Genomic DNA, 27,328 nt, shown 5'->3' with positions numbered 1-27,328 from the left:
TAGGAGATACTGCAGACATCTGGAAAGAAGAGAGGATTCTGACAATATTTGTCTGTCTTAGGAAGGTGGATGCTTTGTTTAGAGGTTTGTATACTGCTCTGATTCTGCATTGTTTTAGGAGGGAGCCCAGTTCATCTGTTGTAGTGTTGATGTAGGGTAAAGATACAGTGTATGCAGACTAGTTTGGAGGGATAGGGGTTATTGTTCTTTTTAAGTGGTTTAAAAGGGGTTTTTTGTTGTATCCATTTTGCTGAAAGGATGTAATGAGCATGTTGTTCGAGGTGCAGTGCTAGTCCTGAGGATAAAATTCACTCTGCCCCGAAGACTGAAGTTTTGAAAATTTCAAGTTTCTAGGCAGAATGGTAGAGCAAAGTGGCATGTAGGAACATGCCACTTGACACCTATTATATTTAGCTGGTATTTACCCAATTCTTCTGATAGTTTTATTTCTTTTTTTGCTGATGCTTCTTATGTTGATATTTCAAACTCTGCTGACTTTGAGTTGGAGTTTGTACCAGCAGCTGACTTTCACTGTTTGCTCTCATTCCCTGCTAAAAAAGCAAAGTTTATTTTGGTTTAACCAATAAAAATACAATTCGATCTTCTAAATCTTAAATTTCCAGTCCATTCTCAATGGCTCAATATCTAGGTAGATACCTACTAACTGGGTGCACCAAATGAAGGTAAGGAATGGACATTATGTCAATCAAAGGACCCAGTCCATTCTTGGTATTCCTTAAAAGACTACATAGAAGTTTCCTGCTCTGACCACTAAGCAAACCTTTGTTGCTTGTCAGCTCTTCATAATACTCTTCACTGCATCTGGTCGTTGATGCAATCACATCTCTATAACAACTTCATCCATACTGCTTGCTTAACTTTGCTATTCATCTACATTGGTGGTTTCCATAAATTCAGGAATAAAAAAGAAATCACGATAACTCAAAAACTATATGAAAATTTTTTATGTAATTCATTGAAAAGCATCATGATATGAGATATGAATGAAATACCCACAAAATTGTGAATAGTTTAATTCAGTAACAAATGGATACATGAAGACAATGGTCAAAATAAGATTGTCAAACCCAAATAAAGAATGTGATCATCCCTTACAATGATGTTTCATATGGTTTATAACGGTGTCCAGATGCTTAGCTAGTAATAACTTTCACTTCTAAAAAAAGCTCTCCTGAGTCAAGTTTTGAGGATGGGGAAAGGAACTGATGGTAGCAACAAATCTACTTAGTGCTCAGTAGTATTAAGGTCAGGGGACCTAGCTGACCATTCCATATGTATGATAGTCTCTTCTTGAAGATATTGGTCCATGAGCTTTGGTTGATGAGGACAAGCACTACTGTCTTGTAGGATAAATATCTCTCCTATTGCACCCATATATGCATGAACATAGGGACCAAGAACCTATGAGTTGCAGTATTCATGGTTCCACTAGGAATGAACATAGAGGTTAGTGTCCATTCAACGAGCTGCCTCCCTGAACCATCACACTAGCTTCACCATGTGCCCTTTTCATGGATATTAGAGGAATGAAAATGTGTCCATGGTTCTTTCCAGATCACTGTATGCCTGTAATCTCGTTGTAGAGCAAATAGTCTGTTAACAATACCAACACCCATTTGTCTTGGGTGTAGATAACATGAAGTCTAATCCTTTTCAAAGGTTCACTCCTTGGTATGGGAATAGAGGCACTCAGACTACCAAATGCCTAGCATACAAACCATCTTCACGAAGCCTTACACAGAGTGGAAGCTAAAATAAAAAATATCATTTTTTATTTTAGCCGTGTTCCATTTTTTGTATCATTTGTTTATGCATGATTTCTTCAAGCATAAATGTCATGATAACTGGGATGTGATCAGTGTTCATATGCCAGCTTGGTTGGCCAAGTAGTTAGCGTATCAGCTCTCCAGCCAAAAGGCTGCAGATTCGAATCCTGCCATGGGCATGGATGTTTGTGACTGTCTGTGAAAATACTAGTGGTGGTGGTTGGTGGTAGGTGGCATTGGTGTAGATGAAGAAGGTAGTTGTGGTTGGTGGAGACTGAGAGTTGTAGAATTGGTGCCCTCCCTCAATGAGTCTTTGGACTCATTGAGGGAGGGCACCTTTTTTTACATTATTACGTAACACCTCCCTGGAGGTGTTACGTAATAATAATAAGTTCCAGGATAGCTTTTACATATTTTCATCTGGTTATTACAATACTTTTTTCAGATGATTACATAGTCTAATTGATATCGTTCTGCGTTGCCTAGTGCAATCCATGTGTATCTTCTTCTTTTTGGCTGTTCAAATAGTGTGTTTGCTATGGTTAGGTTGTGGCTTTTACAGAATTTGTTGTTTTCCTCCTCTGCCATCCATTAGCCTAGTCCAAATTTGCCAATAATCTTCTCTCCAAAAACTACATTCCAATATCCCATCAAGATAAAATTTTCTTGATCAGTCATTCTCATCATCAATACTTCTTCAATCTGTTTATACACACACACACACACACACACACACACACACACACACACACACACACTCCACCTTTACCATGAGTTGCCTCAGACCCTGAAATACTTCAGCCACAAACTTGACTTACCTGTCTGTTTGCTTACTTGGGAAAAAGGATTAAAATCAAGTTTATAAAATTGCTTGGTATCTTTAATGTATAGTATACCCAAGGTAAAAATTTTCTACATACATACATATATATATATATATCCCCAAATGTTTTAATCTTATGTCCTACTTGTTATGTACTACAGAATGATCTACTTAGTGAACCCATGTAGATCATTCTGTAATCTTCACTCCAGAAATCTTCACTGCCTCATCTTACCTCACTAACTCCAAAACTGTCACTGTACAATCGTTTCATTTCCATTTTTAAATTTTGCTTCATAGATCTCAAGTTCCAACTACATATTTTGCTGTGCTGGTTGATGGCCTGAGAGGCCCTGCGATGATTTCCTCTCCTGCCAGGGACAGCCCTCCAATTCTCAGGCGAGCTGGTTTCCCTTACTTGGCAATCCTTTGGTTCAGCTTCCATGCTATGTAGCCTTGGGAAAATAAGATGGTAGGTTCCTGTTTCCCTCCATCTCACAGTGATGTAGTCATTAAAGACTTCCATTGTCCATGCCTACATTTGTCTGGTCTTGAGCCTTGCTGAATTATTCTTCTTCAGTCTCAATCCAGTACTGATAGCACTACTAGGGAAAGTGCTTTTATGGCAGCACCGACTCACCATGACATAGTGCTGTCCTAGGATTTTTGTGAAGTTTTAATTGAGCAGAGCTGTGACTCAGTTCCCCCCACACCCTGGTAGCAACTACTGCTGTTGGTCCATGACTGCTTATTCATGAAAGAGACCTCTGCTTATGTTGCAGCTAACCTCCATATCTGGAGACCATATATGGCTCCATATCTGCCACCTGTGGATGTGCCCAGTGGCAGTCAGCTCTGCCTCAAGTATTGTAACACTAAATAAAGTTGTTACTGAATCAAAGGCTTTCTTATAACCAAAAATCCAAGGCAATGGGAGTTGGTATTGACTGCATTGTTCGATAATTGTTTCACAACTTGAATATGGTCCACTGTGCTAAAAGCCACTCCTAAAGCATACCTGTTGTTTTGGTTGTGAAAGGCCTGGAGTTACACAAAATTTTTAAGCCATGACTTTTTAAAAGCCATGTAACTAATGCAGAAAAAAAAACAGGGAAGAAAGGGAGGAGGAGTACTGTTGATGGTAGCAGATGAGTTGTGCCCATCTAAGGTGGACTGCAGGGAGCAAATAGTGGTCATGGTTTTGAGGCAGGATGAAATATTTAGTTGAGTGTTGCTATAGACCTGGTGATATGGAGGGTAATGAGAAGGAAATGTATAGGCAAATTGGCCTAGCTAGCAAGAAACAAGTGATCATTATGGACAACTTTAATTATGGTAATATAGACTGGAATCAAGAGACTGCATCTGGGGGTAAAGAAAATGAATTTTTGGAGTTTCTGAAAGACAATTACTTTAGGCAGTACATAACAGAGGGTACATGAGGATCGGGAGTATTGGGTTTGATCATCATCATTAGATGATGATATTATCTCTTGCAAAGCTACAGCATCTGTCAGATGCTGTAGTTTTGCAAGAGGACTTCAATACACTGGCTGAATGGATAAATGAGTGGGGATATCAATTCAACATTGAAATGTGGGAAGCAGAGATGGGATGTTGAGTATGCAATCAGTGGAAATATCTTGGAAGTGATAGAGGTGATGAAGATTTGGGAGTGATTGTAGACATGGACCTAAAATTTCAGGGACATGTTACTAAAATTGTGAGGAAAACACAGCAGATAATGGAAATGATGCAGAGGGCACTGACTTGTAGAAGTAAGAATGTTATGGTTCCTTTGTATAAGGCTTTGATCAGGCCATATATGGATTACTATGTACAGATTTGGTCACCTGGTTTTCAAAAAGATGAAGACGTATTGGAAAAGGTTCAGAGATGATTGACTAAGGTGGTTTCTGGTCTCTGGAATGTTGAGTATGATGAACGCAGATTGACAAAATGCAATTTGCAGAAATTGGTGGATAGGAGGAGAGGGGACATGATCGAGACATATAAGCTGTTAAGAGGTTATTACCAGATTAATGTCGGGGAGGTTTTGCACAGAATCAGTGAAGATAGGAAGAGGTTATCCCTGGAAGGGGAAGGAGAGTGTGAGCAAGGAAGTGAGGAGCAGAGACAGTGAATATATTTAAGGTGTGGTATGATAAACTGTGTATATAACAGTGGACCTCCCACAATGAGTCTTTGACTCCATGGAGGTTTTTTATAATAATAATAATGATTTTTGTATATCAGTATAACATTAGCATTTTCCATGCTTTTTGATACATCATTCTTCTTCAGACATAAGGCAAAAAGTTCAGCCAAGATTTTTAGATCGTTTCCTCATCTGCTTTTTACAAGTTTAGCTCTGACTCCATCCACTCGAACAACATTTCCATTTTACTAATCTTTAAAGTTACCAGCATGACTGTAAACAATAAATTACACAATAACAACAGTAATTAACTTTAATGAAATGAAAGTACAGATATTTCGTACTGAAAATAACAGTACATCATCAGTGTGTAGAAATAAGCAAATCAAAGGAACGGGAATACAAGGTACATACAGCAGTCTGTGGTTTACCAATTAACAACTGTTGCCACATGCTAGAAATTAATATTAATAAATAATATTATTAAAAAGTATTATTAAAACTATTTTTGGTGGTTACATAATATAAGAGTCTCCCAAACTTTTGGGAGACTCTCATATTATGTTCCGACGTAAAAAGGCTTTGCAACTTTCTTTGAAAAGGCATTCGTATTTAAACCTGCTTCTATGGAGAAGAGCTTTATCCCACTGGATACTGTGTTTAGTGTCAATACTATGTTGTGCCAAACCAGACTTTTGAGATTTCATGTAATCGATATAATACTGATGTTCATTAATTCTTTTTTTTCCCACAGAATGGCTTATCTGCCCAAAGTATGTTAGATTACATTCACAAGGTATCTGGCAAATGCCAGCTAATGATAGAGGTGACAGTTTGTCTTTTGTAGATGGTGTAGATGAGAAAAATTGTTGATAGGAAAACATAAGCGAATGAGATGATACGTCTTCAAAATTCTACCAATCAGCAGAGATGCCAGAAATATAAGGGAATGGAACCCCAGTCTGTTGAAGAATCCGAAGATGTTGGAACATCTCATTAGTCAATTATCTGCTGGATTTGATTAGGGTTGTAACCCTATCAAAATGTTTAAATTCCATTAATGTTTTGATAGTGAGAAGTTCTTGTTGTAAGCCTGAGGGAGTGGAGAAAACGTTATGCATTCTATTAATTAATGATTTGCCCCCAATTTTTTGAGATGTGTGATGAGCAGACTTTTGTTCAATGTATCTGCCAGTAAAGGTAGGTTTTTAATAAACACTAGTTGATAAATTACCAGAGGCTGTGTGCATAAGAAGGATGTCCAAGAATGGTAAACTACCAGCCTTTTCTTTTTTCATGGTGAATTGAATGCATGGGTGAAGGCTATTGATCTGTTGTAAAAAAGTGATGTTTGTTGTCAGAATGAGGCCAAACAGCAAAGACATCACCAACATAACGAAACCAATGAGAGGATTGGGGATGAATGGATGAGAACAAGGTATCTTCCAGATGGTTCAAAAAAACAGTTTGCCAAAGATGAACAGAGGGCTATCCATGACAGTGCCTTCAACTTGTCTATAGATCTTGTTTTTCCAGCTGACATATCTTAATTCTAAAACAAATTCAAAAATCTTTGCAATATCAGGAGGGTAATCATCATATAGTAAATTAACAGTGTCAGATAATGGAATGTTGATAAAGAGAGAAACAATGTCAAAATTGACTAACAAATCCGACTGTTGTATTTGAATATCCTTGATTTTCTCAAAAAAAATGTGTGGAATCTTTGATGAATGATCTGGATTGCCCAGTATGGACAGTTAATAAACATGACAGAAATTTAGCAATTCTATAGGTGGGAGAGTTAATACAATTCACGATGGGTTTTACTGGATAACCTTCTTTATGAATTTTTGGGCGGCCATATAAACGAGGAGTTTTTCCAAAACAAGTGCACAACTTGTCCACAGTATTTTGATCCCAGCTAACAACTTCATCAAGCAGCAGCTTATTTAATTGTTTAATTTGTGTTTTTTTAGGGTTATAACTAATTTCTTAATAGTTGGAGGTAGCCTGTAAAAAGGCAGTGTATTTTCTTCTCATAGTTGGCCTTATCCATTACCACTACAGATTTTCCTTTATCTGCTTTCAAAATATGAGTTTAAATTTCGAATTTAAATATGAATGCCTTTTCAAAGAAAGTTACGAAAACCTTTTACATCAGCCAAATCTGAACAATTGTGGCTCTCTCCCGCTAAAGTTTGGGAGACTCTTATATTATGTAACCACCATATTAAATTTTAGCATGCAGCAACAGTTTTTAATTGGTAAACCACCGACTGCTGTATGTACCTTGTATTCCCGTTCCTTTGATTTGCTTGTTTCTACACACTGATGATGTATTGTTATTTTCAATACGAAATGGCTGTACTTTCATTTCATTAAAGTTAATTACTGTGGTTATCGTGTAATTTATTATTTATTTCCATTTTACATAATGTCTTCTGATAAGTTCTTAGCATTTCATTTTTTCCAGAGTTGGACAGACCTCGCCCAATTGTTTTGTCACCCTCACGTAATATTAAATAAAATTCTTAATATCTTTTTGCCGTTAACATATTTATATCTGGTCATCCTATCTTACAGCTGCTATTTAGCTTTTTTTTTAGAGGTTACTACTGTCTTCAATCACTGCTGCAACATATTTATATCTATTATCCTCCTAACTTACAGTTCGAATGCAACCATTTGCATGACTTTAATCAGCTGCTGTTTGGTTTTTTGAGGCTGTTATTGACTTCAATCATTTGTTATCTAAATTTACAACTGAATTTCCATATTTCTTTCCTGATATATTCTTTTTAATCTTTAGAGTAAATGTTATAAGAATGACTAAATTAGGTAAAGAACCAACAGGAATTAAGACTGGAGATAAAAAAAAAAAAAAAAAAAAAAAAAAAAGATATATAATTTGAGAAATGCAGATAACTCTCATGAGAGAAACCAAAGATTAGAGTGTTGATTCTGTAACTTTAGACAGAAAGTCAAAAAGCTCGGCTTAATTTAAATTTTACGTCAGAAATAGTAAGAAAAGTAATAGCATTGGGCAAGCTGGAGGAATTTATGATTTGGAAACAAAACAGATGCATCTGAAATTTATGGGATTGAAAAAAGGAAATAGACAGTATAAAGATAAATATCAGACAGACAAAAATTATTAAAGAAATCATTGCTCTAAAAGAGCTACACAATAATAACCACATTATCATAACCAAAGCAGACAAAGGGAATGCATCTGTGGTGATAGATTCAACAGAATGTTAAAACAAAATGCACACACTTCTCCAAGATCAGTCAATATATCAAATTATAGATCGGGATCCCGCCAACTCTCAAAAGAATAAGATGTGCAAATTATTGAACAAGGTCACTTCATGGCCTAAAGAAACAGCTAACAAACTCAAGCTCTTCCATGTTAAAACACCCAGGATATATGGAGCAAAAAAAATTCACAAACAAGGTGAATTTTATGCCGCATTGTGGATAGTACCAAGGCTTTGGCTATGCTATGTTGATGATGTGATTGCCATTTGGCCACATGGCCCAGACACATTGGATACATTCTGAGCGCATTTAAATAGCCAGCACCCAAAAAATCCACTTTACAATGAAATTGAAAGCTAACGACTATCTGTCCTTCCTCATCATCATCAAATTCCTGCCATGTACCCTCAAGGGGTGTACAGGATATGATAGTACTACATGAAAAAAATTACATCATTACTAACTTCCTATCTACAATTTTCCTCCAAATCAGTCTGTTACTTGTCAAGACTCCAACATTATGAGATCTTATATTTCTATCGTCTAAGGCACTTTGTACCATATCAATTCACCTATATCTTGGTCTTCCTCTGGGTCGTTTTGCTGCCAACCTGGCAGAGAACACTTGTTTTGCTCATCTTTCTTCGCCCATTCAGTTTAAGTGACCATACCAACTGATATTAGCTCTGCTAACGCATTCCTGGATGTTGACAATGACAAGTTCTTTCCTAATATCCTTGTTTTTAATATGATATTGCCATTGATGCCATCTGTTCATGCCTATAATCTTTCTCAGGACTCTCATATCTGCAGTCTCTAGTCTTTGGTCAAGTGTTTTAGTTCTGACCAACTCTCAGATCCATAAGTTAAAACTGGTTTGAACACTGTCTTGTATAGAGCTAATTTAGTGTTCAGACTAATTTCTCTCTTATTCCATATGAATTTATTCAATTGACTTCCTACCATACCAGCTTTGTTGATTCTGTTGTCTATTTCCATATTTAATTTACCATCTTCACCAACAATCATGCCTAATTAGCTGAAATGTTTTACTTGTTCCACAGGTTCTCCATTCACAACACAGTTGACATTTTCAATGATTCTGCCTATTTTCATTGTCTTTGTCTTTTTATTGCTGACCTTCATACCATATCTATTACAACAGTTATTCATTTTAGTCAGAGAATCTTGCAGACATGTAGCAGATTGATTTGAAGTATAACATCGTCCGCATAAAGCAAAGAGCTGACATTAACATCTCCAATTTTGATATCATGTTTAATACCACTTTCCTTCATAATGTGATCCATATAGATAATGAATAACAGAGGGGATAATGTACATCCTTGTCTCACACCAGATTTAACATTAAAGCATCTTCCTGTACCTCCTTCAATTCTAACTGCTGACTTACAACTCAAATAAAGACTAAGTATTGCTTGATATAATGCCCCATTGACACCATGTAACTGTAGCGTATTGAATAGCTTCTCTCTTGGCACCTTGTCATATGCCTTTTCCAAATCTACAAAACTTAAATACAGATCTTTATTATATTCCCATGCTTTCTCAATAATTTGTCTTAAAGTGAAGATTTGATCCTGACAGCCTCTATTTGGCCTGAATCCAGCTTATTCTTCACCAAGCTTTTCTTCCACAATTCTTCTCAATTGTTTCTCAAGTATACTTGCATAGATCTTGCCAGGAACACTCAGTAGGGAAATACCTCTGTAATTCTCACATTCAGTTTTATTTCCCTTTTTATATATGGGTACTATGAGAGCTCTACTCCAATCATCGGGAATTTGTCCCTCTGTCCAGGCTTTCTGAACTATGCAGTGCAGCCACTGTAACTCTTATACCACCATACTTCAGCATTTCTGGTCGAATATTATCTACTCCTGCTGCCTTTCCACATTTCAAGCCTTTGATGGCTTTTTCTACTTCAAGTATGGATATGTATTCCTGACTGCATGCCTGGTCAGTATTTTTTACCACTGTGCTATCATCACTGTTTCTTTCATTTAGCAGTTTTTCAAAGTAATTACTCCATACTTCAAGGATATCTTTTTCTCCCGTTTTCATGTCACCTTTATCATCTCTAACTCCATTTACAGCACTCTTTCCTCCATTCTCAAGCTTCAACAACCTCCAGAATATTTTGCCACCTTCTTGATATTTATTTTCTATATTCTTGCCAAAATCCTCCCATGACTTTTGTTTCGCTAGTTTTACACAGTGTTTAGCATTCTTGCATTTGTCTCTTTATTCTCTAAGAGCACAAGCTGACTTATTTGACAGGAATTTTTGATATGCTTTCTTCTTTTCCTTCACTGCCTCTTTAACTTCCTGTGTCCACCAGGGAGTTCTGATTTTTGTATCCTTGCAGATAACCTCACCACATGCCTCTCTGGCAGAATCAATCAATGTTTTCTTCAGAGTTTGCCACTGAATCTCCAAGGTTTGATTCCCGTTCTCAAACTCTTTCATTTTTTCTTCAATAATCTTTGTGTATTTTAGTCTACAGTTCACATCTGAAATCTGCTCAACTTTTATTCGCTTTAAAAGTTTCTTACATGTTATTCTTTTCAATATGAAATTCAATTTTATCCTGCTCAAGACTAAATAGTAATCACTTCCAATTTCAAATCCTCTGTACACTTTGGTGTCCTGCACCAGGGAGAAAACATCACTATCAACAATAACATACTGAATGAGACTTTTCTTATTCCTATTTCCTATCAAGACTAAATAGCGATCACTTCCAATTTCAATTCCTCTGTACACTTTGGTGTCCTTTCACCAGGGAAAAAACATCACTATCAACAATAACATAGTCAATGAGACTTTTCTTATTCCTTGCCTCTTCTCTCCATGTGAATTTGTGCACATTTTTATGTTGGAACAAGGTGTTAGTAATAACTAGTCCATGTCCTGAGCAGAAATCCAACAGATATTTGCCATTATTATTAGCTTTGCTCTTTTCTCCAAATTTTCCCAAAATATTTTTGTATGTCTCACAATCATTTCCCACTCTGCTATTTAGATCCCCAACAAGGACTAACTTTTCCTTTTTCATTGTGTCAGTTGCTTTTTCTAAAGCCTCAAAAAATTCCTCCACTTCTACCTTAGTAGAACCTTCTGTAGGACCATAGGCACAAATAAGTCCCCAGCCGGCATGAAATTCTGTCATGTCGTACCATCACTTTTTATTTTGGTTTAACCAATAAGAATACAATTTGGTCGGCTAAATCCCAAATTGCCAGCTCATCCTCGTTCGTTCAGTATCGAAGTAGATACCCAACAGGGTGCACTACGAGAAGGTGATGATTGGACATTAGGTCAGAAGCTCTGGTCGGCTCTCTGCATTCCTTTAAAGGCTATGTGGTGGTCTCCTCTCAGTTATACAGCTTTGACCCTTAAGCACCCCTCTGTCCTTCCTAGATACACTAATTACACATCTCTCCTTCCTAGATACACTAATCACACATCTTCCAGATGATTCCTTATCATTCTTGGTTTATAGAAAATCCACACATACAGGGAGATATTTACACAATCATACCATCACCCACCTCAACAATATGGTATTCTAAAAACACTAACCCACGAGCTAGAGCTGTTTTTTCCGATGACATTGCTCTCACTGCTGAACTCACTTACATCACACCTTCTTGGCCAATGATTATAATCTCCGTAAGATAGACAAGATACTAAATGTGCCTCAGAAATCCTCCTGTCTACCACAGAAGATTACAACTAAACTGTCACCATCCCATACATTAAAGGCACATCTGAAAAGATATCTAGAGTGCTTAACAAATGCCAACTATACACACCATATTTAAACCCTATGTGAAATTTGCAACTCTCATTTGTTCACCTAAGAACAGAATCTCTCCTTTATCACATCCAGGAGTCTATGAAGTGCCTGTTCATGTCATCGAGCATACTATGGACAGACAGGAAGAACTATGGACATCTGCCTCAGTGAACATAAAAAAATATATCTGGCATTACCAGTATGGCAAGTCAGGTCTAGCAGACCATGCTTTATATACCCCTGCACACAGGATCGATTGGGAAAAAAAAATGCTGCACAGAAGCTTTTACGAGTCAGAGAGGTTGTTCCTGGAATCAACAGAGGCCTTGAAACATATTCCAAATCTCAACAAGTATGGCTGTATAAATTTGCCAAAGATTTGGGAGATAGTCATCTTAGGACCAAACTAATACCTGCCTTCTCTCCCCCCCCCCTCCCCCCAACAAAGATAGTGCCCAAGTCTTTGTGTTGCACGTTACAATTGTTCAAACTAGTTCCATTGTTATACCAGATTGGGGTTGTCTTGCATACTGTGACAAACTGTTTTTGTGCTCTGAAGGTGCTGGAGAGAATGCCAGCGAAATATCAGCAATAAGTAATAAATAGTTACTTTCTTATCAGTATGTGTTCTCATCTATATCATTAAAATTAATCAACACACAAAAATTATGAATGATGGAGGCATCAGTCAGATCCCTAAATTTATTTAGAATTGTTAAAGCAATGGTGATGTTAAGGATGTGAAAACTGAGCAATGAATTGAAACTGAACTAAGTGAAATCAGTTCAGTTTCAATTCATTTTCTTTCTTCTTAATTGTTCAGCTTTAAAAATCTCACTTTATAATGAGAATGAATGACAAGAAAGTTTCGGATAAGAAAGATGAAACACCCTTTGGAAGCACTGTTTTCTAAAACAGAAGTTGATATACTTTGGACATATCATGCAAGCAGATAAATAACTAGTAAAAAGGAAAGGAACGATTAAAAGGTACAGGAGCAGGAGGAACAGAGGAAAACAATGGAAACTTAACAATGAAACTGAGACAGACAGACAGATAAATACATGTATGTACACAGAGCAAAAGAGATGATATTCATAGTTACCAAAAGCCACCAAACAACATAACTGAATAGGAAAACATACATTAGGTTTTACACGTACATTTTTGAAACAAATATCAAAATAACTGTTAAAATACTAAAAAATGAAAGACGGTTTATAGAAACATTAACAGAAAATTCATAAGTAATATTTATAAACAGAAAAAAATTATCAATTTCATGCAATTACTGAACATAGCAATTCCTAATCATTAATTATTTTTTGAATAAAGTAACACTTACACCTGACTGCTGATCTTTCCACAGGAGACGAAAATTAGTCAGGACTAACTCTCCATGTTCAAAACCAGTCTACAAACAAGAAGTTAATATGAACATATTTTGAAAAAAGTCCCTCACATATAAATGTGGAAGATATCCATAAATACTAGTTTCTACTAATTGCATCAAAAAAAATTCACTTTTGATTGTAATTAAATAAAATAATAAAAGTATATAACAGAGGTACATATTTTAATAATTTCCATTATAAAATGGATGATCATGAAACTGCTAATAGATATAATATCTTGACTTAATCTCAAGCCCATACTTCAGAAGTGGGAAATGGTAGAATATATAGTACATTAGTGCTGCATGTAGATTAGTTGAAGGTTTGGGAAATGGAATAAAAGATGAAAAGTAGAAGGTTAATCTGTTATCTGTCAGGAATATATCAAATCTTACATTTCAGTCCGAATTCTGGGAATTACTATTTACGCCAATCCAGCTATATATCTTGGTTTCTCCTTCTTGGTCTTTCTCCTGCTTTTGTTAATTTTATTCATGTGGATTGACAGGGGGATCTTCAGGTTTTGCTGATAGAAAATCAGATTTGTAAGGAGTGATACTGACGCTAACTCTCTTTAGGAAGATTTAAACAGACTTTTAGCTTCAATAAATGTGTAGGAATGCAGCTTTAATGTCAATAAAATGCAAGGTAACTGCACTTTCAAGTGCAGAAGTGTAATGCTGTGTGCCATATTGGTTAAACAGTACATCAAAAGGCAGATGAAATTTGGGATCTCCGGTTTATGTCTGAGTGGTCTGAAGTTAAGAGGGTGCATTATTAGTGTTGCAATGAAGAGTGTATGCTGAGATGCAGTATAAGAAAAAAGTTGCCACTGTATAAAGCACATTAGTCAGACCACACATGGACTACTGTACTCAAAATGGCCACTAGCTTCCACTGTAATGTGGAAACTGGAAAGGGGTCCAGAGAGGATAACTAAGGCAGTATCAGGCCACCTCTGGGAGATGGTGTGGTGAAGAGGAGATATATTTTTTACATGGAGTGGTGGGTTGAGTGGAATGCATTGCTGGAATGTGCTGTGAATATTAGGAATGTAAGCATGTTTAAGGTTCGATATGATTGATATGTCTCACTAAGTGAGACCTCTCTCAAAGAGTCTGCTGACTCCATAGACATGTTTTAAAAATAATGTACCTCAATGGAGTTGGAGAGTTTGGCGAGAAAGGGCTAGGGTCCAGAATTGGTCTGATTTATATCATATCCCTATATTATAATAGTAGTAGAATAAGAAGACATTGCTGAAAGCTATATATGGAGAGTGCAAGCAAGGGAATGAGTAGATTTTTGCATGGAGAGTACTTAACAGATGGACTGCACTGACTGAGAGAATGAGTGTGGAAACAGTTAATGAATTTTAAGGTACAGTTTGGTGACTGTGTGTGTGTGTGTCTTTGGTTCCATGGAGGTCTGAAAATAATGATAACAATCGTGTCTGTGTTCTGTCTTGGTAACTAATTATATCAATAAGGTATTTCTGCAAATGTTCTGCTAGCCACACCTCTTTTCCATTAATGCTATTTTTCAATTTTCTTATCAGCTGCCTGTTCTAATGTCTCAAAAAAATTCCTCCACTTCTTCCTTAGAAGAATCTTCTGTGGGACCATAGACACAAATAATTTAACTGTCCATGCCCCATTTTGAAGTTTGTCCACATAATTACATGAAACTGTCGTTCCAATCAAGAAGTTCATCTTCATGTTTGATTTTGAATGCTATCACTACTGCTTCCTTTCCTTGATCATTATTGCCTGAAATTACATTCCTGTACTTATGATTTAGTAAGACTTGCCCTGTTTTGTCTTCTTTGCCTCAGTAATGCCAATTATTATCTATGTGGTACTTTTCCAGTTCATCTGCAAGTTTGATTTTCTTTTCATTAATACTCCTTATATTAATGGCTCCTATCTTCAGCTCTTTGATTTGGGATTTATTCTTCTTCTAGATGTTGAATTGGAGATTGTTCCAGTAGCTAACTTTTTCATTTTTCACCCTGGTTTCCTGACAAAAACAGCAGGGACCTTGTTTATCTGGCCAAAACCCCAGCCAGAATGAAATCTCATCACGTTGTATCATCATATGCATTTATGGTTTTAAGCCAATAAAGAATACGACTTGGTCAGCTAATTACCGAATTGCCAGTCACAACCTCTTCATTCAGTACCCAGTAGATATAACAGGGTGCTACATGTGAAGGTCAGAAGCCCCAGTCAGTTCTCTGCATTCCTGAAAGGCAATATGGAGGTCTCCTCCCAGTTATTTGGCTTTGACCCTTAAGCGACCCCCCCTCCAAAAAAAAGGTAAGTTAATAATTGTGACTTAATCAAAGTAAGAATGAATTATCAAGATAAGATTACATATCATAGGGTAGTTTTTTTTTTTTTTTTTAATGATAAGCCTGCCCTACAACACAAATCTCTCATGCAGTGGTCTGCAAGGGAAGCATAAGACAAGTCCATTCCCATGTGATAGTACTTTAAACTACTTCAGGCCTCCAATACATAGTGATCTAATATCAGGCAAAGAATTTCTCAACCACCTTCTTCCTCCTAAAGGACACCCAATTTTTCACTGTTAGTATATCTTGTGAGCCAGGATTTTTAAAAATTTTTTTTTAAGAATATAAATCAAACTCTGAATTTCTGCTTTCATGTAAAAATAATATTACTGCTTACCACTTAATGGGAAGGCTAAATTTGTTTCTGTGGCTAGTTGCTTGATCCTGAGAACCTTAATTTAACAAAGTGTACATTGAAATTATCCTTTACATTTAGCCTATTTCCGTGTTTGTTTTTAATTTGAAGCAAACTCAAAAATTCGACTTCACATTATTTCAGATTATTAAATACTTAAGGAATTGACAGTATATACTAGAAATATAAATTAAATCAAACTTTAATATATACTTTCCAATATTTTGGGAACGTCACGTTGCCATCTTCATGGGGCTTAAGTGTGCATGCAAGTACTACACAACAGCAAATGGGAAACGAAGTGAGAAAGCTACCGTTTTCCTAAAGGCCTGATGGTGCCCCCTAGCAGGCTATATTAGGTGTTCTTGGCCTTTGGGCTGAAGTTCTCTTGATGTATGTTTCCCAAATTTGGGGCAGTCTCATGCATCCAAATTTGTTGAGGTTTGGCATGTTCCCAAGGGCTGAGGCTGATTCCATGAATAGTCTTTCATATTTGAACTTGCTGCAGTGTATTACTGTGGCTTTCTTCCACCTTATTTTGTGGCGAGTATCCAGAGCATGGTCTGCAAGCCCAGAGTGGCTGTACTGGTGAGATCAGATGTAGTCCTTGTGTTCTGAGATTCTGATATTTGCTGTCCTGCCTGTTTGGCCAAAATAGGATAGCTGCAAGGGATCTGGTATACACCAGGTAGGTTTAGGGGAAGTGGTTGGTCTTTAGTGGAGGGATAAGGGATGCCAATTTTCTATATGGTCTGTAAAAAGAGGTCAAGTCATGTTTTTTTAGGATTTTGTTGATTTTTTCCGCAGTACCTCGGATGTAGGGAATGGTGATGGATTTAGAGTAATCTTTTTTGTGAAGGGGGGGGGAGGTGGGTTGTGGATAACTGGTTTTAGTATTTTTTGGATTATCATCTTGTACGATAAATGTCTCCTGTATAACACCTGCATATGGACTAACATAGGAGTCCAGGACTGTGTCTCTATAAGTTGCAGCATTCATGGATCAACTAAGATGCATGTACACGTAGGTATGTCCACTCAATGAGATGCCTCCCCCAAACCATCATACTACTTCCACTATAAGTGTCCCCTTTCACGAATATTAGAAGATTGATAACATGCCCCTGGTTCGCTTCAGATCAGAGCATGCCTGGTACTGCTTTGTAGAACAAATCAGGACTTGTCTGTAAACAAGGCCAACTCCCATTGGACTTGGGTCTAGTTGAAATGGAGCCTATCTCATTTCAAACATTCTCTCCTGTGGCATAGGGAAAGGAGGAACACAGACTACCAGTCTGCCTAGCATAATACAGACCACCATCATGAAGGTTTCTGCACACAGTGGAAGCAGATATTAATTCTCCTGTAGCTGTGAGATCAGATGGTAATTGATTCGGGGGGGGGGGGCACTCCTGTTTTGGCAACTAGATGATCTCAAATACTGGTCGCCCAGTACAGCTGTAACTCATGGCCTTCCTTCACTGTATTTCCAGGATGTGGTTTGCAACAGTTGGAATTGATTCCAAGGTCTGTGAACCAAGGCACACCATTTGGTTACCTCCACATGACTTTGATCAGCCTCTAGTCTTAGATGGCTTGCCACCTGAATTCATCAGTTAAATCATGTACTTAAATGAATCCTGATATCATGAAATGTCTTGTTCTCACTCCAGACACAAAATGGAAAATCACTCCAAAACATCCACTTTTATGCTGTGATTATGACTGATTAAGATTTTTTTTTCCTTTTCCTCCCTGAGTTATTGTGACTTTTCTCTTTGTTCCTTAATTTATAAAAACCAGCACACATCATCCTGGCGTGTACAGTATTCTCCTGCACTTTTGCAAAATGACATACTTTGGACAAACAGAAATTTATTTATTTGGCATATGATGATATAACGGTTGTGAGGACAATACAGACAGGTATAGCACTATCTCATAAAATCACCATATAAAGGCTATAGGCTATTGTAAGGTAATTTTTATCTGTAAAGATGTGTTTATTCTCCAGCCAATTTGACTGTATGCAAGATGAAAAACTCAAATTTCCAGGAGAAAAAAGCTCTACTATCTCTATATGAGATCAACTAACTCACCTTCAACTGAAAAAATTCACACAAAGATTCCTCTCATCATGACAAAAATTGAACTAAGGTCTTCTCCAATCAAAGAGTGTAATGTCCCATTGTTTATCCAAATGCACTACAAAGGCTTTAGAAACAAGGAACAGTAAATATCCAATTGAATGAGCATACAAATTATGTTCATTATCTATACCACATATGGGCAACCCCCAGCCTGCAGGACGGATCTGGCCCTCTACTTCTTTTGATCTGGCCATAATCTATTTCAGCGAAGTTTGTCCGATTCATGGTGGGAGAAAACATGGTGTGTTCTACTAACTCACGTTAAGCTGACATCATGTGACTTGCGCAAAACACACTATGTTTTCTCCAACCAAGATCTCTTTCTCACTTTGAATAGCGGCGTGTGTGAACGTGTTACAACGTGTCAGTTCGGTACTTGCATTGGTGTTGTGCTTTGTTCAGTGCCTGCACTGATTTATGTTCTGTTCGGTGCCTGCGTTGATGTTGTGTTCTGTTCAGTGCCTGCGTTGATGTTGTGTTCTGTTCAGTGCCTGCAGTGTAGAAGACAGTTTTGTTTGACAGTTCTGAATATTGCTTATAAATATGGGAAAATGTCAGGGTTATTGCAAAAAAAAGAAAAGTAGATTCAGAGAATCGTCAATTTCAAGACAACTGGATGGAGGATTATTATTTTATTCTGAATAAAGGTTTGCTTGTATGTTTGCTGTGCAATGAATCCGTATCCGTCAACAAAGAATACAACTTGAAGAGACACTTTACATCGAGACATGCGGATCACCCAAAAATTGATGGACAGCTACGAAAAGATGAAATACAGAAATTGAAGAAGAACTTGGATACCCAGCAGCAAATGTCCAACAAGCAAAGGGCCCAGCACCACAGCATTGTCAAAGCCAGCTCTGTGGTAAGCAAAAAAATCGCTAGGCATTCTATTTGGTGAAGGAGAATTTATCAAAGAAAGTCTGTTGGATGTTGCAAGTATAATATGTCCTGAAAAGAAAAAAGAATTCGAGAATATTCATTTGTTGAGACGTACTGTTGTTCAACGGTTAGAAATTATGGCTGATGATATCAAAAAAAGTTTAAAAGAGAATTTAAAAGTTTATTTTTCACTTGGTCAGACTATAATAAATTTAGTTTAATCCTTTATCAAAGTGTGTGCAAACAAAGTTTGCGCCTGAAAGTATCTTCAGGACTGGGGTAAAGCGGTACAACACCGGGCAACTCCTTGCAAAGGTGGAGCAAGATACCAACACTCCTATCTCAGTATCTCCCATAATGCAAAACACATCTCCTTGCAGATATGCATAATGTTATGCATTAAGAGAAGGGCCACTACCCAGACTAGTTTCGACCTTTATTGAGGTCTCTTCAGTGGGAGCCAGGTCCAAGTGGAGATACCAGGCAGAAGCATTAGCAAGGTCATCTCCTCCTATGGGAGCTGCCAAACGGTGTGCCACCTTTTTATTAAATTACTCTGGATTTAGAGAAAGATGTTGAAATGTTATTTTTCACTTGGTCAGACTATAATAAATAAAGGTCGAAACTAGTCTGGGTAGTGGCCCTTCCCTTAATGCATAACATTATACATATCTGCAAGGAGATGTGTTTTGCAGTATGGGAGATACTGAGATAGGAGTGTTGGTGGCTTGCTCCACCTTTGCAAGGAGTTGCCCGGTGTTGTACCACTTTACCCCAGTCCTGAAGATACTTTCAGGCTCAAACTTTGTTTGCACACACTTGGATAAAGGATTAAACTAAATTTATTATAGTTTGGATGAAAGCACCGATGCCTCGGATACAGCACGACTAGCAATATTTATTTGAGGCGTTGATGCAGATTTCAACATCACAGAAGAATTATTGGCTCTTCGGCATTTAAAAGGAACAACTACTGCTGAAGATATATTTGAAACAGTCAACACAGTCTTTGAGAGATTTGGGCTTAAATGGAATTCACTATCTGGCATATGCACTGATGGAGCCCCTGCAATGGTTGGTGCACAGAAGGGATTTATTGGAATAGTTCATGAAAGAGCAATAGAACTACAGATCCATCCGGAAAATTTAACAAATTTTCACTGCATTATCCGCAACAAAATCTGTGTGCAAAATCGATTAAATTCACAAATGTTATGGAAGTTGTATAAGCCAGTATTAACTTTATTAAGTCACGTGCACTTAATCACCGCCAATTTAAGGAGTATTTATCAGACCTATTTTCGGATTATGAAGATGTGTCTTATTATTGTGAAGTGAGGTGATTAAGTAAGGTGAAATGCGAAAACGATTTTATGATCTGAGACAAGACATTGCAGATTTTATGGACATAAAAGGAAACACAAAAAAAGTAACACAAATGTCACCGGATACCTAAACGAATTGAATCTTAAATTGCAAAAACAAGGACAATTGGTTCATGAACTGCATGGACATGTCAAAGCTTTTTGTAATAAACTAGGATTATTGGAAAGTCAGATAAGAGCTAAAAACTGTTATCATTTTCCTACTCTAGGAAAATGATAAACTCATAAAAATATCCCTTATAATTGTTATGGAGATGAACTGAAGGCACTAATAGAGCAATTTGATACAAGGTTTGCTGACTTCAAAAACAAAGACTTCACATTCGCTATATTTGCTCGTCCGATGGATGCTGATGTAAATAATGTGCCAGAAAACTTACAGATGGAACTTATTGAGCTTCAGGCAGATTTAGTGCTAAAATCACAATTTAACAACATTACTTTGACGGATTTTTATAAATTTTATTTGGTGGAAGAAAAATATACAAATTTACGCGCCTTTTCAAGAAAAATCATTTGTCTTTTCGGCAGCATGTATGTGTGAACAGTTTTTTTTGAGGATGAAATACAATAAATCAAAAATTTGGGCAAGAATAATGGACGAAAACCTCGAAAATTCTATGCGATTATCCTTAAGTAATATTAACATCAATATTGATAGTCTCGTAGTTGAAGTACAAGGCCAATCTTCACATTAAATTGTTATGTCGTTCATTATATTATAAAATTTATGTAGAGCTTTATACCAAAGCATTATATTATAAATAAATGAAATATGAAGTAGCAACTTGTTTTAATTCATTTAATACTAATTTATTTTATTTAATAATTTGGTCCGGCCCTTGACTCGCAGACAGAATGATAATTTGGCCCCCAAAGTAGGAAAGGTTGCCCATGCCTGATCTTTACTAACAGCCATTCTAGAATGGCAGATCATACCATCGACAAGAATCACTGAATCCAATGGAAATAAACAGATACAGATCTGACTGTTCCTAGAATCCACAACTTCAAATGTAAATAAATGACTACATAACTGAATCACATTATACAAAATCTGAGAAATGACCATCTTGAAATCTTTATTGGAATGAGCAAAATCTAATTACTACATCCATGGAAGATGCCAGTCAGAACTTAGGGATCCTACTTTTTGTGCTCTGTTTTCCTTCCTATTGGTTTGGGTAAAGTACTTTTTATTTTTATACTGATCTCATACACAAGAGGTAGAACACACAACATATCAGTGTCATGTGTGGGGTGCAGATGAGGGTTGGGAAAAAAATTATATCTTTGTGCCTGTAAAGAATGCCTTAGTGACGTGACCAAGGTGAAATATTGGTATAATTTAATACCTAATATTCCTGGATGTGTGTTTTCTCCTCTAAAAATTACATCAATGATAATGTCTAAGCATCCATACTAAATTATCACTCAATTTCTGCAAGAATAATTCACTCTCAAAAAAATCCAGAAATTTTATACTAATGCCAGGAGTATTCAGAATAAGGGAGAGGAATTGGTGGCACAGATAGCATCAGCCTGGCTAAAGATTATTGGGATCACTGAGACGTGGTTGATAGAAGAGGATATAATAACAGAAATAGAAGTTGCTGGGTACAGCATTTTTCGGCAGGATAGGAAGGGAAAGCGTGGTGGTGGAGTACTGCTTATGATAAGTGACAACCTATGTCCTCTAAGAGTGGAGGTTTTGGAAGGCAGTGACACTAATGATTTTGAAAGCATATGTTGTGAGGTGGAGATAGGCAAGACAGGTTATTTAGTGGGGTGTTGCTACAGACCAAGCAGCACAGAGGGTGGGGACCAGGAGATGTTGAAAACAGTTCAGTTTGGAAAGTGCAAGAAGAACGATTGTTATGGGAGATTTTAACTACAGCAGTATAAATTGGGGAGAGGAAGATGCATGTAGCAATAAGAGAATGGAATTTCTAGAATTCTTGAGGGACATGTCTTAGGCAACATGTAACAGAGGGAATAAGAGGTTCAAGAGTTTGGGATTTGGTTATAGCATCAGAAGAGTTGATAATAAGCGAGATGACATCTCTTCCACTAGTTGGAGAGAGTGACTATATGGTTTTGACTTGGAAAATTAATAGGCATGCTGGAGTATCAAAGAGACAGGAACGTATGTGGAATTATAAAGCAGGTGATTATAATAGTCTTAGACATCAACTTGGGGAAGTTTCATGGAGGGAGGAATTGGAAGGCCGGGATATCATTAGTGCTTTGGAAATTGTGAAGGAATATTTGTTAGCAGCGATGGTAAGCTGTATTCCACGAGTGAAGAAGAGGACACAATTTGGAGTAAAGTGGATGACAAATATTATTAAACAGGAACTGCATGCGAAAAAGAGATATAAGAGAAGATGCATGAAGAATATAAGACACAGGCCAGGAGAGTGACTAGTATGGTAAGGAAGGTGAAACTGGAATATGAGAAAAGACTGGCCCTTAGATCCAAAGAAAATCCTAGGGAATTTTTTAGCTATGTGGCCAGTAGGAGGAGAAACGACTGTGGAATGTCGTTTCTCCTCCTACTGGCCACAAAATGACATTGTGGGATAAAAATGGGAATAGAGTGATTGATGCAGAGGACATAGTGGAAATGTTCAATTGAACACTTTATTGAAGTATTTCATCCTGGAAGAGTAAATTTTAATACTAGAGGAATAGGGCAGGTTCGAGGTTTAGAGGTACAGGAGGAGAGTGTGTTCCAAATAATGAGTAACCTGGATGTCAGCAAAGCTGTGGGACTGGATGGTATTTCACCACGAGTTTTGAGAAAATGTGCTAAGGAACTGACAGTGCCTTTGATCTGGCTTTTCAATGAAAGTCTGGCTGTGGGAAAGGTGCCCAGGGAATGGAAGGAAGGTAAGATAGTGCCATTGCATAAGGGCGGTTGCAGACCAGAAGTGTCTAATTATAGGCCAGTTTGTGTGTCATCAGTAGTTGGCAAGATCTTTGAGAAAGTAGTGAGGGACCATTACAGCATTGGGCAGATGAGGGTAATGTTATCTGTGAGAGTCAACATGGATTTGTGAAGGGGTGCTCTTGTTTTAGCAATATGCCAGCCTTTTATAATAAAATTACAAGAGCATTAGATGAGGGAAATTCATATACTGCCATTTTCCTAGACTTAGCAAAGGCATTTGACAGGGTGCCACATGATAAGCTGATATTCAAGTTGCAGCACATGGGTCTGGATGCCAGATTGGTCAACTGGATTCAGGATTGGCTGTCCGATAGGTATCAGAGAGTTGTGTATGGTGAGGCAGTTTCAAGGAGACAGAAGGTTACAAATGGGGTTCCATAGGGCTCAGTACTGGGGCCTATATTGTTTAACCTTTATATCAATGACATTGTCCGTGGGCTGCAAGGGGATGTTCAGTTGTTTGCAGATGATGCGAAGCTGGGATGGGTTATTAATAATAGTGCAGATGTGGTAGCCCTGCAAGAGGATTTGAATGGGCTAAATAGATGGGCAAATGAATGGGGGATGTTGGTTTAATGCAGCAAGATGTATGGTCTTGAGGTTTGGGAAACATCGATAGAACGCTGCATACTTTATGGGAGGAGTTAAACTGGAGGAAGTAGGGGAGACAAGAGATCTGGGGTTGATGATAGAAACCTGAAATTTAGGAGATATATTGCAAAGGTGGTGAAGGTAACACAGAGGATTGCTGCAATAATGAGAAGGACACTGACCTGCAGAGATAACAGGGTTATTTATCATTCTGTTGTATAAGACTGATCAGACCATACTTAGACTATTGTTCTCAGATCTGGTCTCCAGGATTTGAAGGAGAAAAATTAACTGTGGAAAGGGTACAAAGGCGGTACCTTTTCAGGACTGTACAATGTTATGAGGATCGGCTGAGGGAGTGTGGGCTGCAGAGTTTGGTGGATAGAAGAAGGAGAGGTGATATGAAGGAGAGGTGAGATTTTTAAACTGTTGAGAGGTGGTAACAGTGTTGACACTGGGAGTTCTTTCGCTTGGTTGAACAGCGGGAAGGAGTGATGACAAGGGGCCATCCCTGGAAGTTACGAAAGGAAACTGTGAGAAAGAGGGCGAGGAGTGGTTTCTTTGTATGGAGGGTAGTTAAACCATGGAATGCATTGCCCGATAGAGTGGTGAGAGCGAGAACAGTCAATGAGTTTAAGGAGTGGTATGATAGACTTTGTGTTTCCTACAAGGGATCTCCCTCGATGAGTCTTGATAGACTTTGTGTTTCTTAGGAAAGACCTCCCACGATGAGTCTTTTGACTCCATGGAGGCCTGAATAATAATAATAATTTACTTCATTCTACCCATGCTATATTTCAACTATAATGATTACTTTTCATACTAAGTAACCTGATTTGACCAAAAAAAATACAATTCATGGTGATTTTCCAAATCCATTAGCAAATGCCTAACTAAACTGCTTGTCCAGTTACTTCACTTCCCCTAATTAATCTCAATGGCACTATAACTACTTGAGCAATCATTAACAATACTAGCCATCCTTGTTAATTCTTCCTGTATATTCCTGAAATATTCTATGCCCTTAAAATTTTACTCTGTACAACCATTTTTAGTTAATCATAGTTTAGTGATTGCTATTCATTTTGGACACACTTAACCAAGACTAATTTTTTTTTTTTTTTGGCATTCTGACAAAAAATTATCTAATCTTAATCCATTCTAAATGGGTAATATTTTCTTTTAATGTCCTACCTGTGAATGGGTATTACTTGGGAATCAAAAAAAAGCTCTGATCAAATTATTTCATTAGAGTACACAGAGAAAGTCTAAATTTCTAGGTGATCAGGATTCAGTGCAGAATGTACAAGTATGTAATATTCATGATAATATCCATATTATGAAATATACATCAGGGTAGATAATAATGTTATCTATGTTAATAATGGGGAGGGGGGAGGACAATGTCCTCTTGGAAGTTGACAAATGATGAAAAAGATCAGCAAAAAGGAATGAAGTTTTTCCATGGAAAGGTGTGCACTGCTTCTGACAGTGCACTCTAATAACAGTTATAATGTATCAAACAGTCAGTGTACACCAAGGAAAAAGCTATGATACCCAAAATGATGTGATGATGGCCAAAACTAAATGGGGAAGGATCAAGTTCTAATGGTATCAACTTGAAAAGTTTTCAAGAGTCATCAGCACATGGTTCTCTCAGGAACTGCTATTACAAATACTTAACATATTTGTTTCAACAGATCATATCCACTTTAAAACTCCTGTGCAAAAATGTCTCAAGACAATACATTCCAAACGTGCTAGTAACAAGTCGTGGTCACAACAATCATACAAACCACTTCATTTTGGTTTCAGGAACAGTTAAGAAATTAAGTGCTGAAAGGAGTTGCTACAGATCCATCGATGGCAGTTTAATTTGTTGGTTGTTTTGAGTTACGATCGAAGCAACTAAAACTATGAGTCAAAGAATTGTTGGTCTTGAAGGTAACAATATAACGGTATGGCGCTTTGTCTTCTCTTAAAATTTCTAATGCACGTAGGTAGTCATTTGTCATAATTAAAATAGATAACCATAGTTCAATAATCATGCACTCTAACTACAATTAGCAACGAAAGCAGTGTCAGAATAGGCACATATAAATTATCTCCACAATAATTAAAAAATTATGAGTTTTGATGTTTTTCACTAAAGTGAAATTAATGCCAACACTTTGGTAGGCGTAGACAATCTTTATTGTTACCTTTTGATCACCATCATAAAGTCTTATTCCAGACTGCCTGGTAATTTCTTTCTCTCCAGGAAGAAATGTACCATCGCCCCACTGTAACCTGTTCATTTCCAATAACTAAGATTTTAGCACAAATTATGAACAACGTATTGTACATGCATACGATATTCTACTGGAACACACCACATAGTAAAATATTTTCTGAATGCTTTTTTATACTGTTCTTCAGCTAGAGATACCTCTATAAGAATTAATTACGTCAAGAAACACTGACAAACGCATCGTACATTGCTAACTGTTCCCATACACAAACAAACAAAAAAATAAATATAACAAAACAAAGCCCAGTATCAAACCACCAAGACTATCTTAACCTTGAGCTAAATATTTAGCACCAGCTGTCAACGCACGTAATCCATGCGCCACTGATGACGTCATTCACATATTAAAATAAGAAAGAAACAAATAGTTACTGAAGTTGGATTCCCATGGCAACTAGAATATCTGAAGTGAAAATACCTAAAATATTCTCAAAAATTTATATTATTGTGGTTACACTGACGACAAGCGCGTGAACACGAACAGAAATAAAGTGCATCATGAATGAAAAAAAAAAAAAAAAATGTTTGTTGCCTGAATAGCAAAAGGGGCAACATCCAATTCAACATTCAATATTGAAAAAAAAAATTAAAAAAAAAAATAAAAAAAATAAAAAAAAATATATATATATATATATATATATATATATATATATATATATATATATATATATATATATATATATAGAGAGAGAGAGAGAGAGAGAGAGAGAGAGAGAGAGAGAGAGCCTGTGTAGCTTAGTAGAAGTGGCGTTTGCACTCTACAGCGCTTGACCGCACGAAGAAAGGATTTGGTGGTTAGTATCTAGTCGCCGACTAGAGAAACTTTTTCTAAGCCTTTTTTTTCGGCCGGTTCCCGAGTTAGTCGATCTCTGGCACGGGCTAGCGGGTTTTTTCTCCCGGAAACTCGGGTTTATCGTCCCGTAAACTCAAGAAAATCGACCGTAGAACTCACACTATTTTCAGACATTAAAAATATTGTGTTAGGGTTAGAGACCACGAGATGGCGTGGTCTCTGACCTTCTTCACTGCGTACCGATGAATCAGTGATAGCCTTGGGCCAGCTATCTCTCTGATTGGCTACCAGGGGAGATTGAACTGCCCACTCAGTCTCCAAAAG

The 27,328-nt window shown here is 37.1% G+C and overlaps 1 protein-coding gene across 1 annotated transcript in view; it reads right to left on the bottom strand.

Moving 5' to 3' along the window:
• Window positions 1-26,521, bottom strand: part of Vps36 (vacuolar protein sorting 36) — a 211,821-nt gene extending 185,300 nt beyond the window's left edge. Inside the window, exons 1-2 of the mRNA XM_090406161.1 lie at window positions 26,123-26,521; window positions 13,201-13,269 (exon numbers count right to left, since the gene is read on the bottom strand). Coding sequence (XP_090262287.1) covers window positions 13,201-13,269; window positions 26,123-26,218 — 165 coding nt within the window. The 5' untranslated portion in view covers window positions 26,219-26,521. The remainder of the gene's footprint in view (window positions 1-13,200; window positions 13,270-26,122) is intronic.
• Window positions 26,522-27,328: the final 807 nt, after the last annotated feature.

Source organism: Typopeltis vanoorti, chromosome 16 (genome assembly GCF_054136105.1).
Source record: "Typopeltis vanoorti isolate ZY-2024b chromosome 16, IOZ_Tvanoo_1.0, whole genome shotgun sequence".
In the NCBI taxonomy this organism is placed as follows: domain Eukaryota; kingdom Metazoa; phylum Arthropoda; class Arachnida; order Uropygi; family Thelyphonidae; genus Typopeltis; species Typopeltis vanoorti.
The sequence above is the reverse complement of the archived record's forward strand: the minus strand, read 5'-3'. Positions and strand labels throughout refer to the sequence as shown.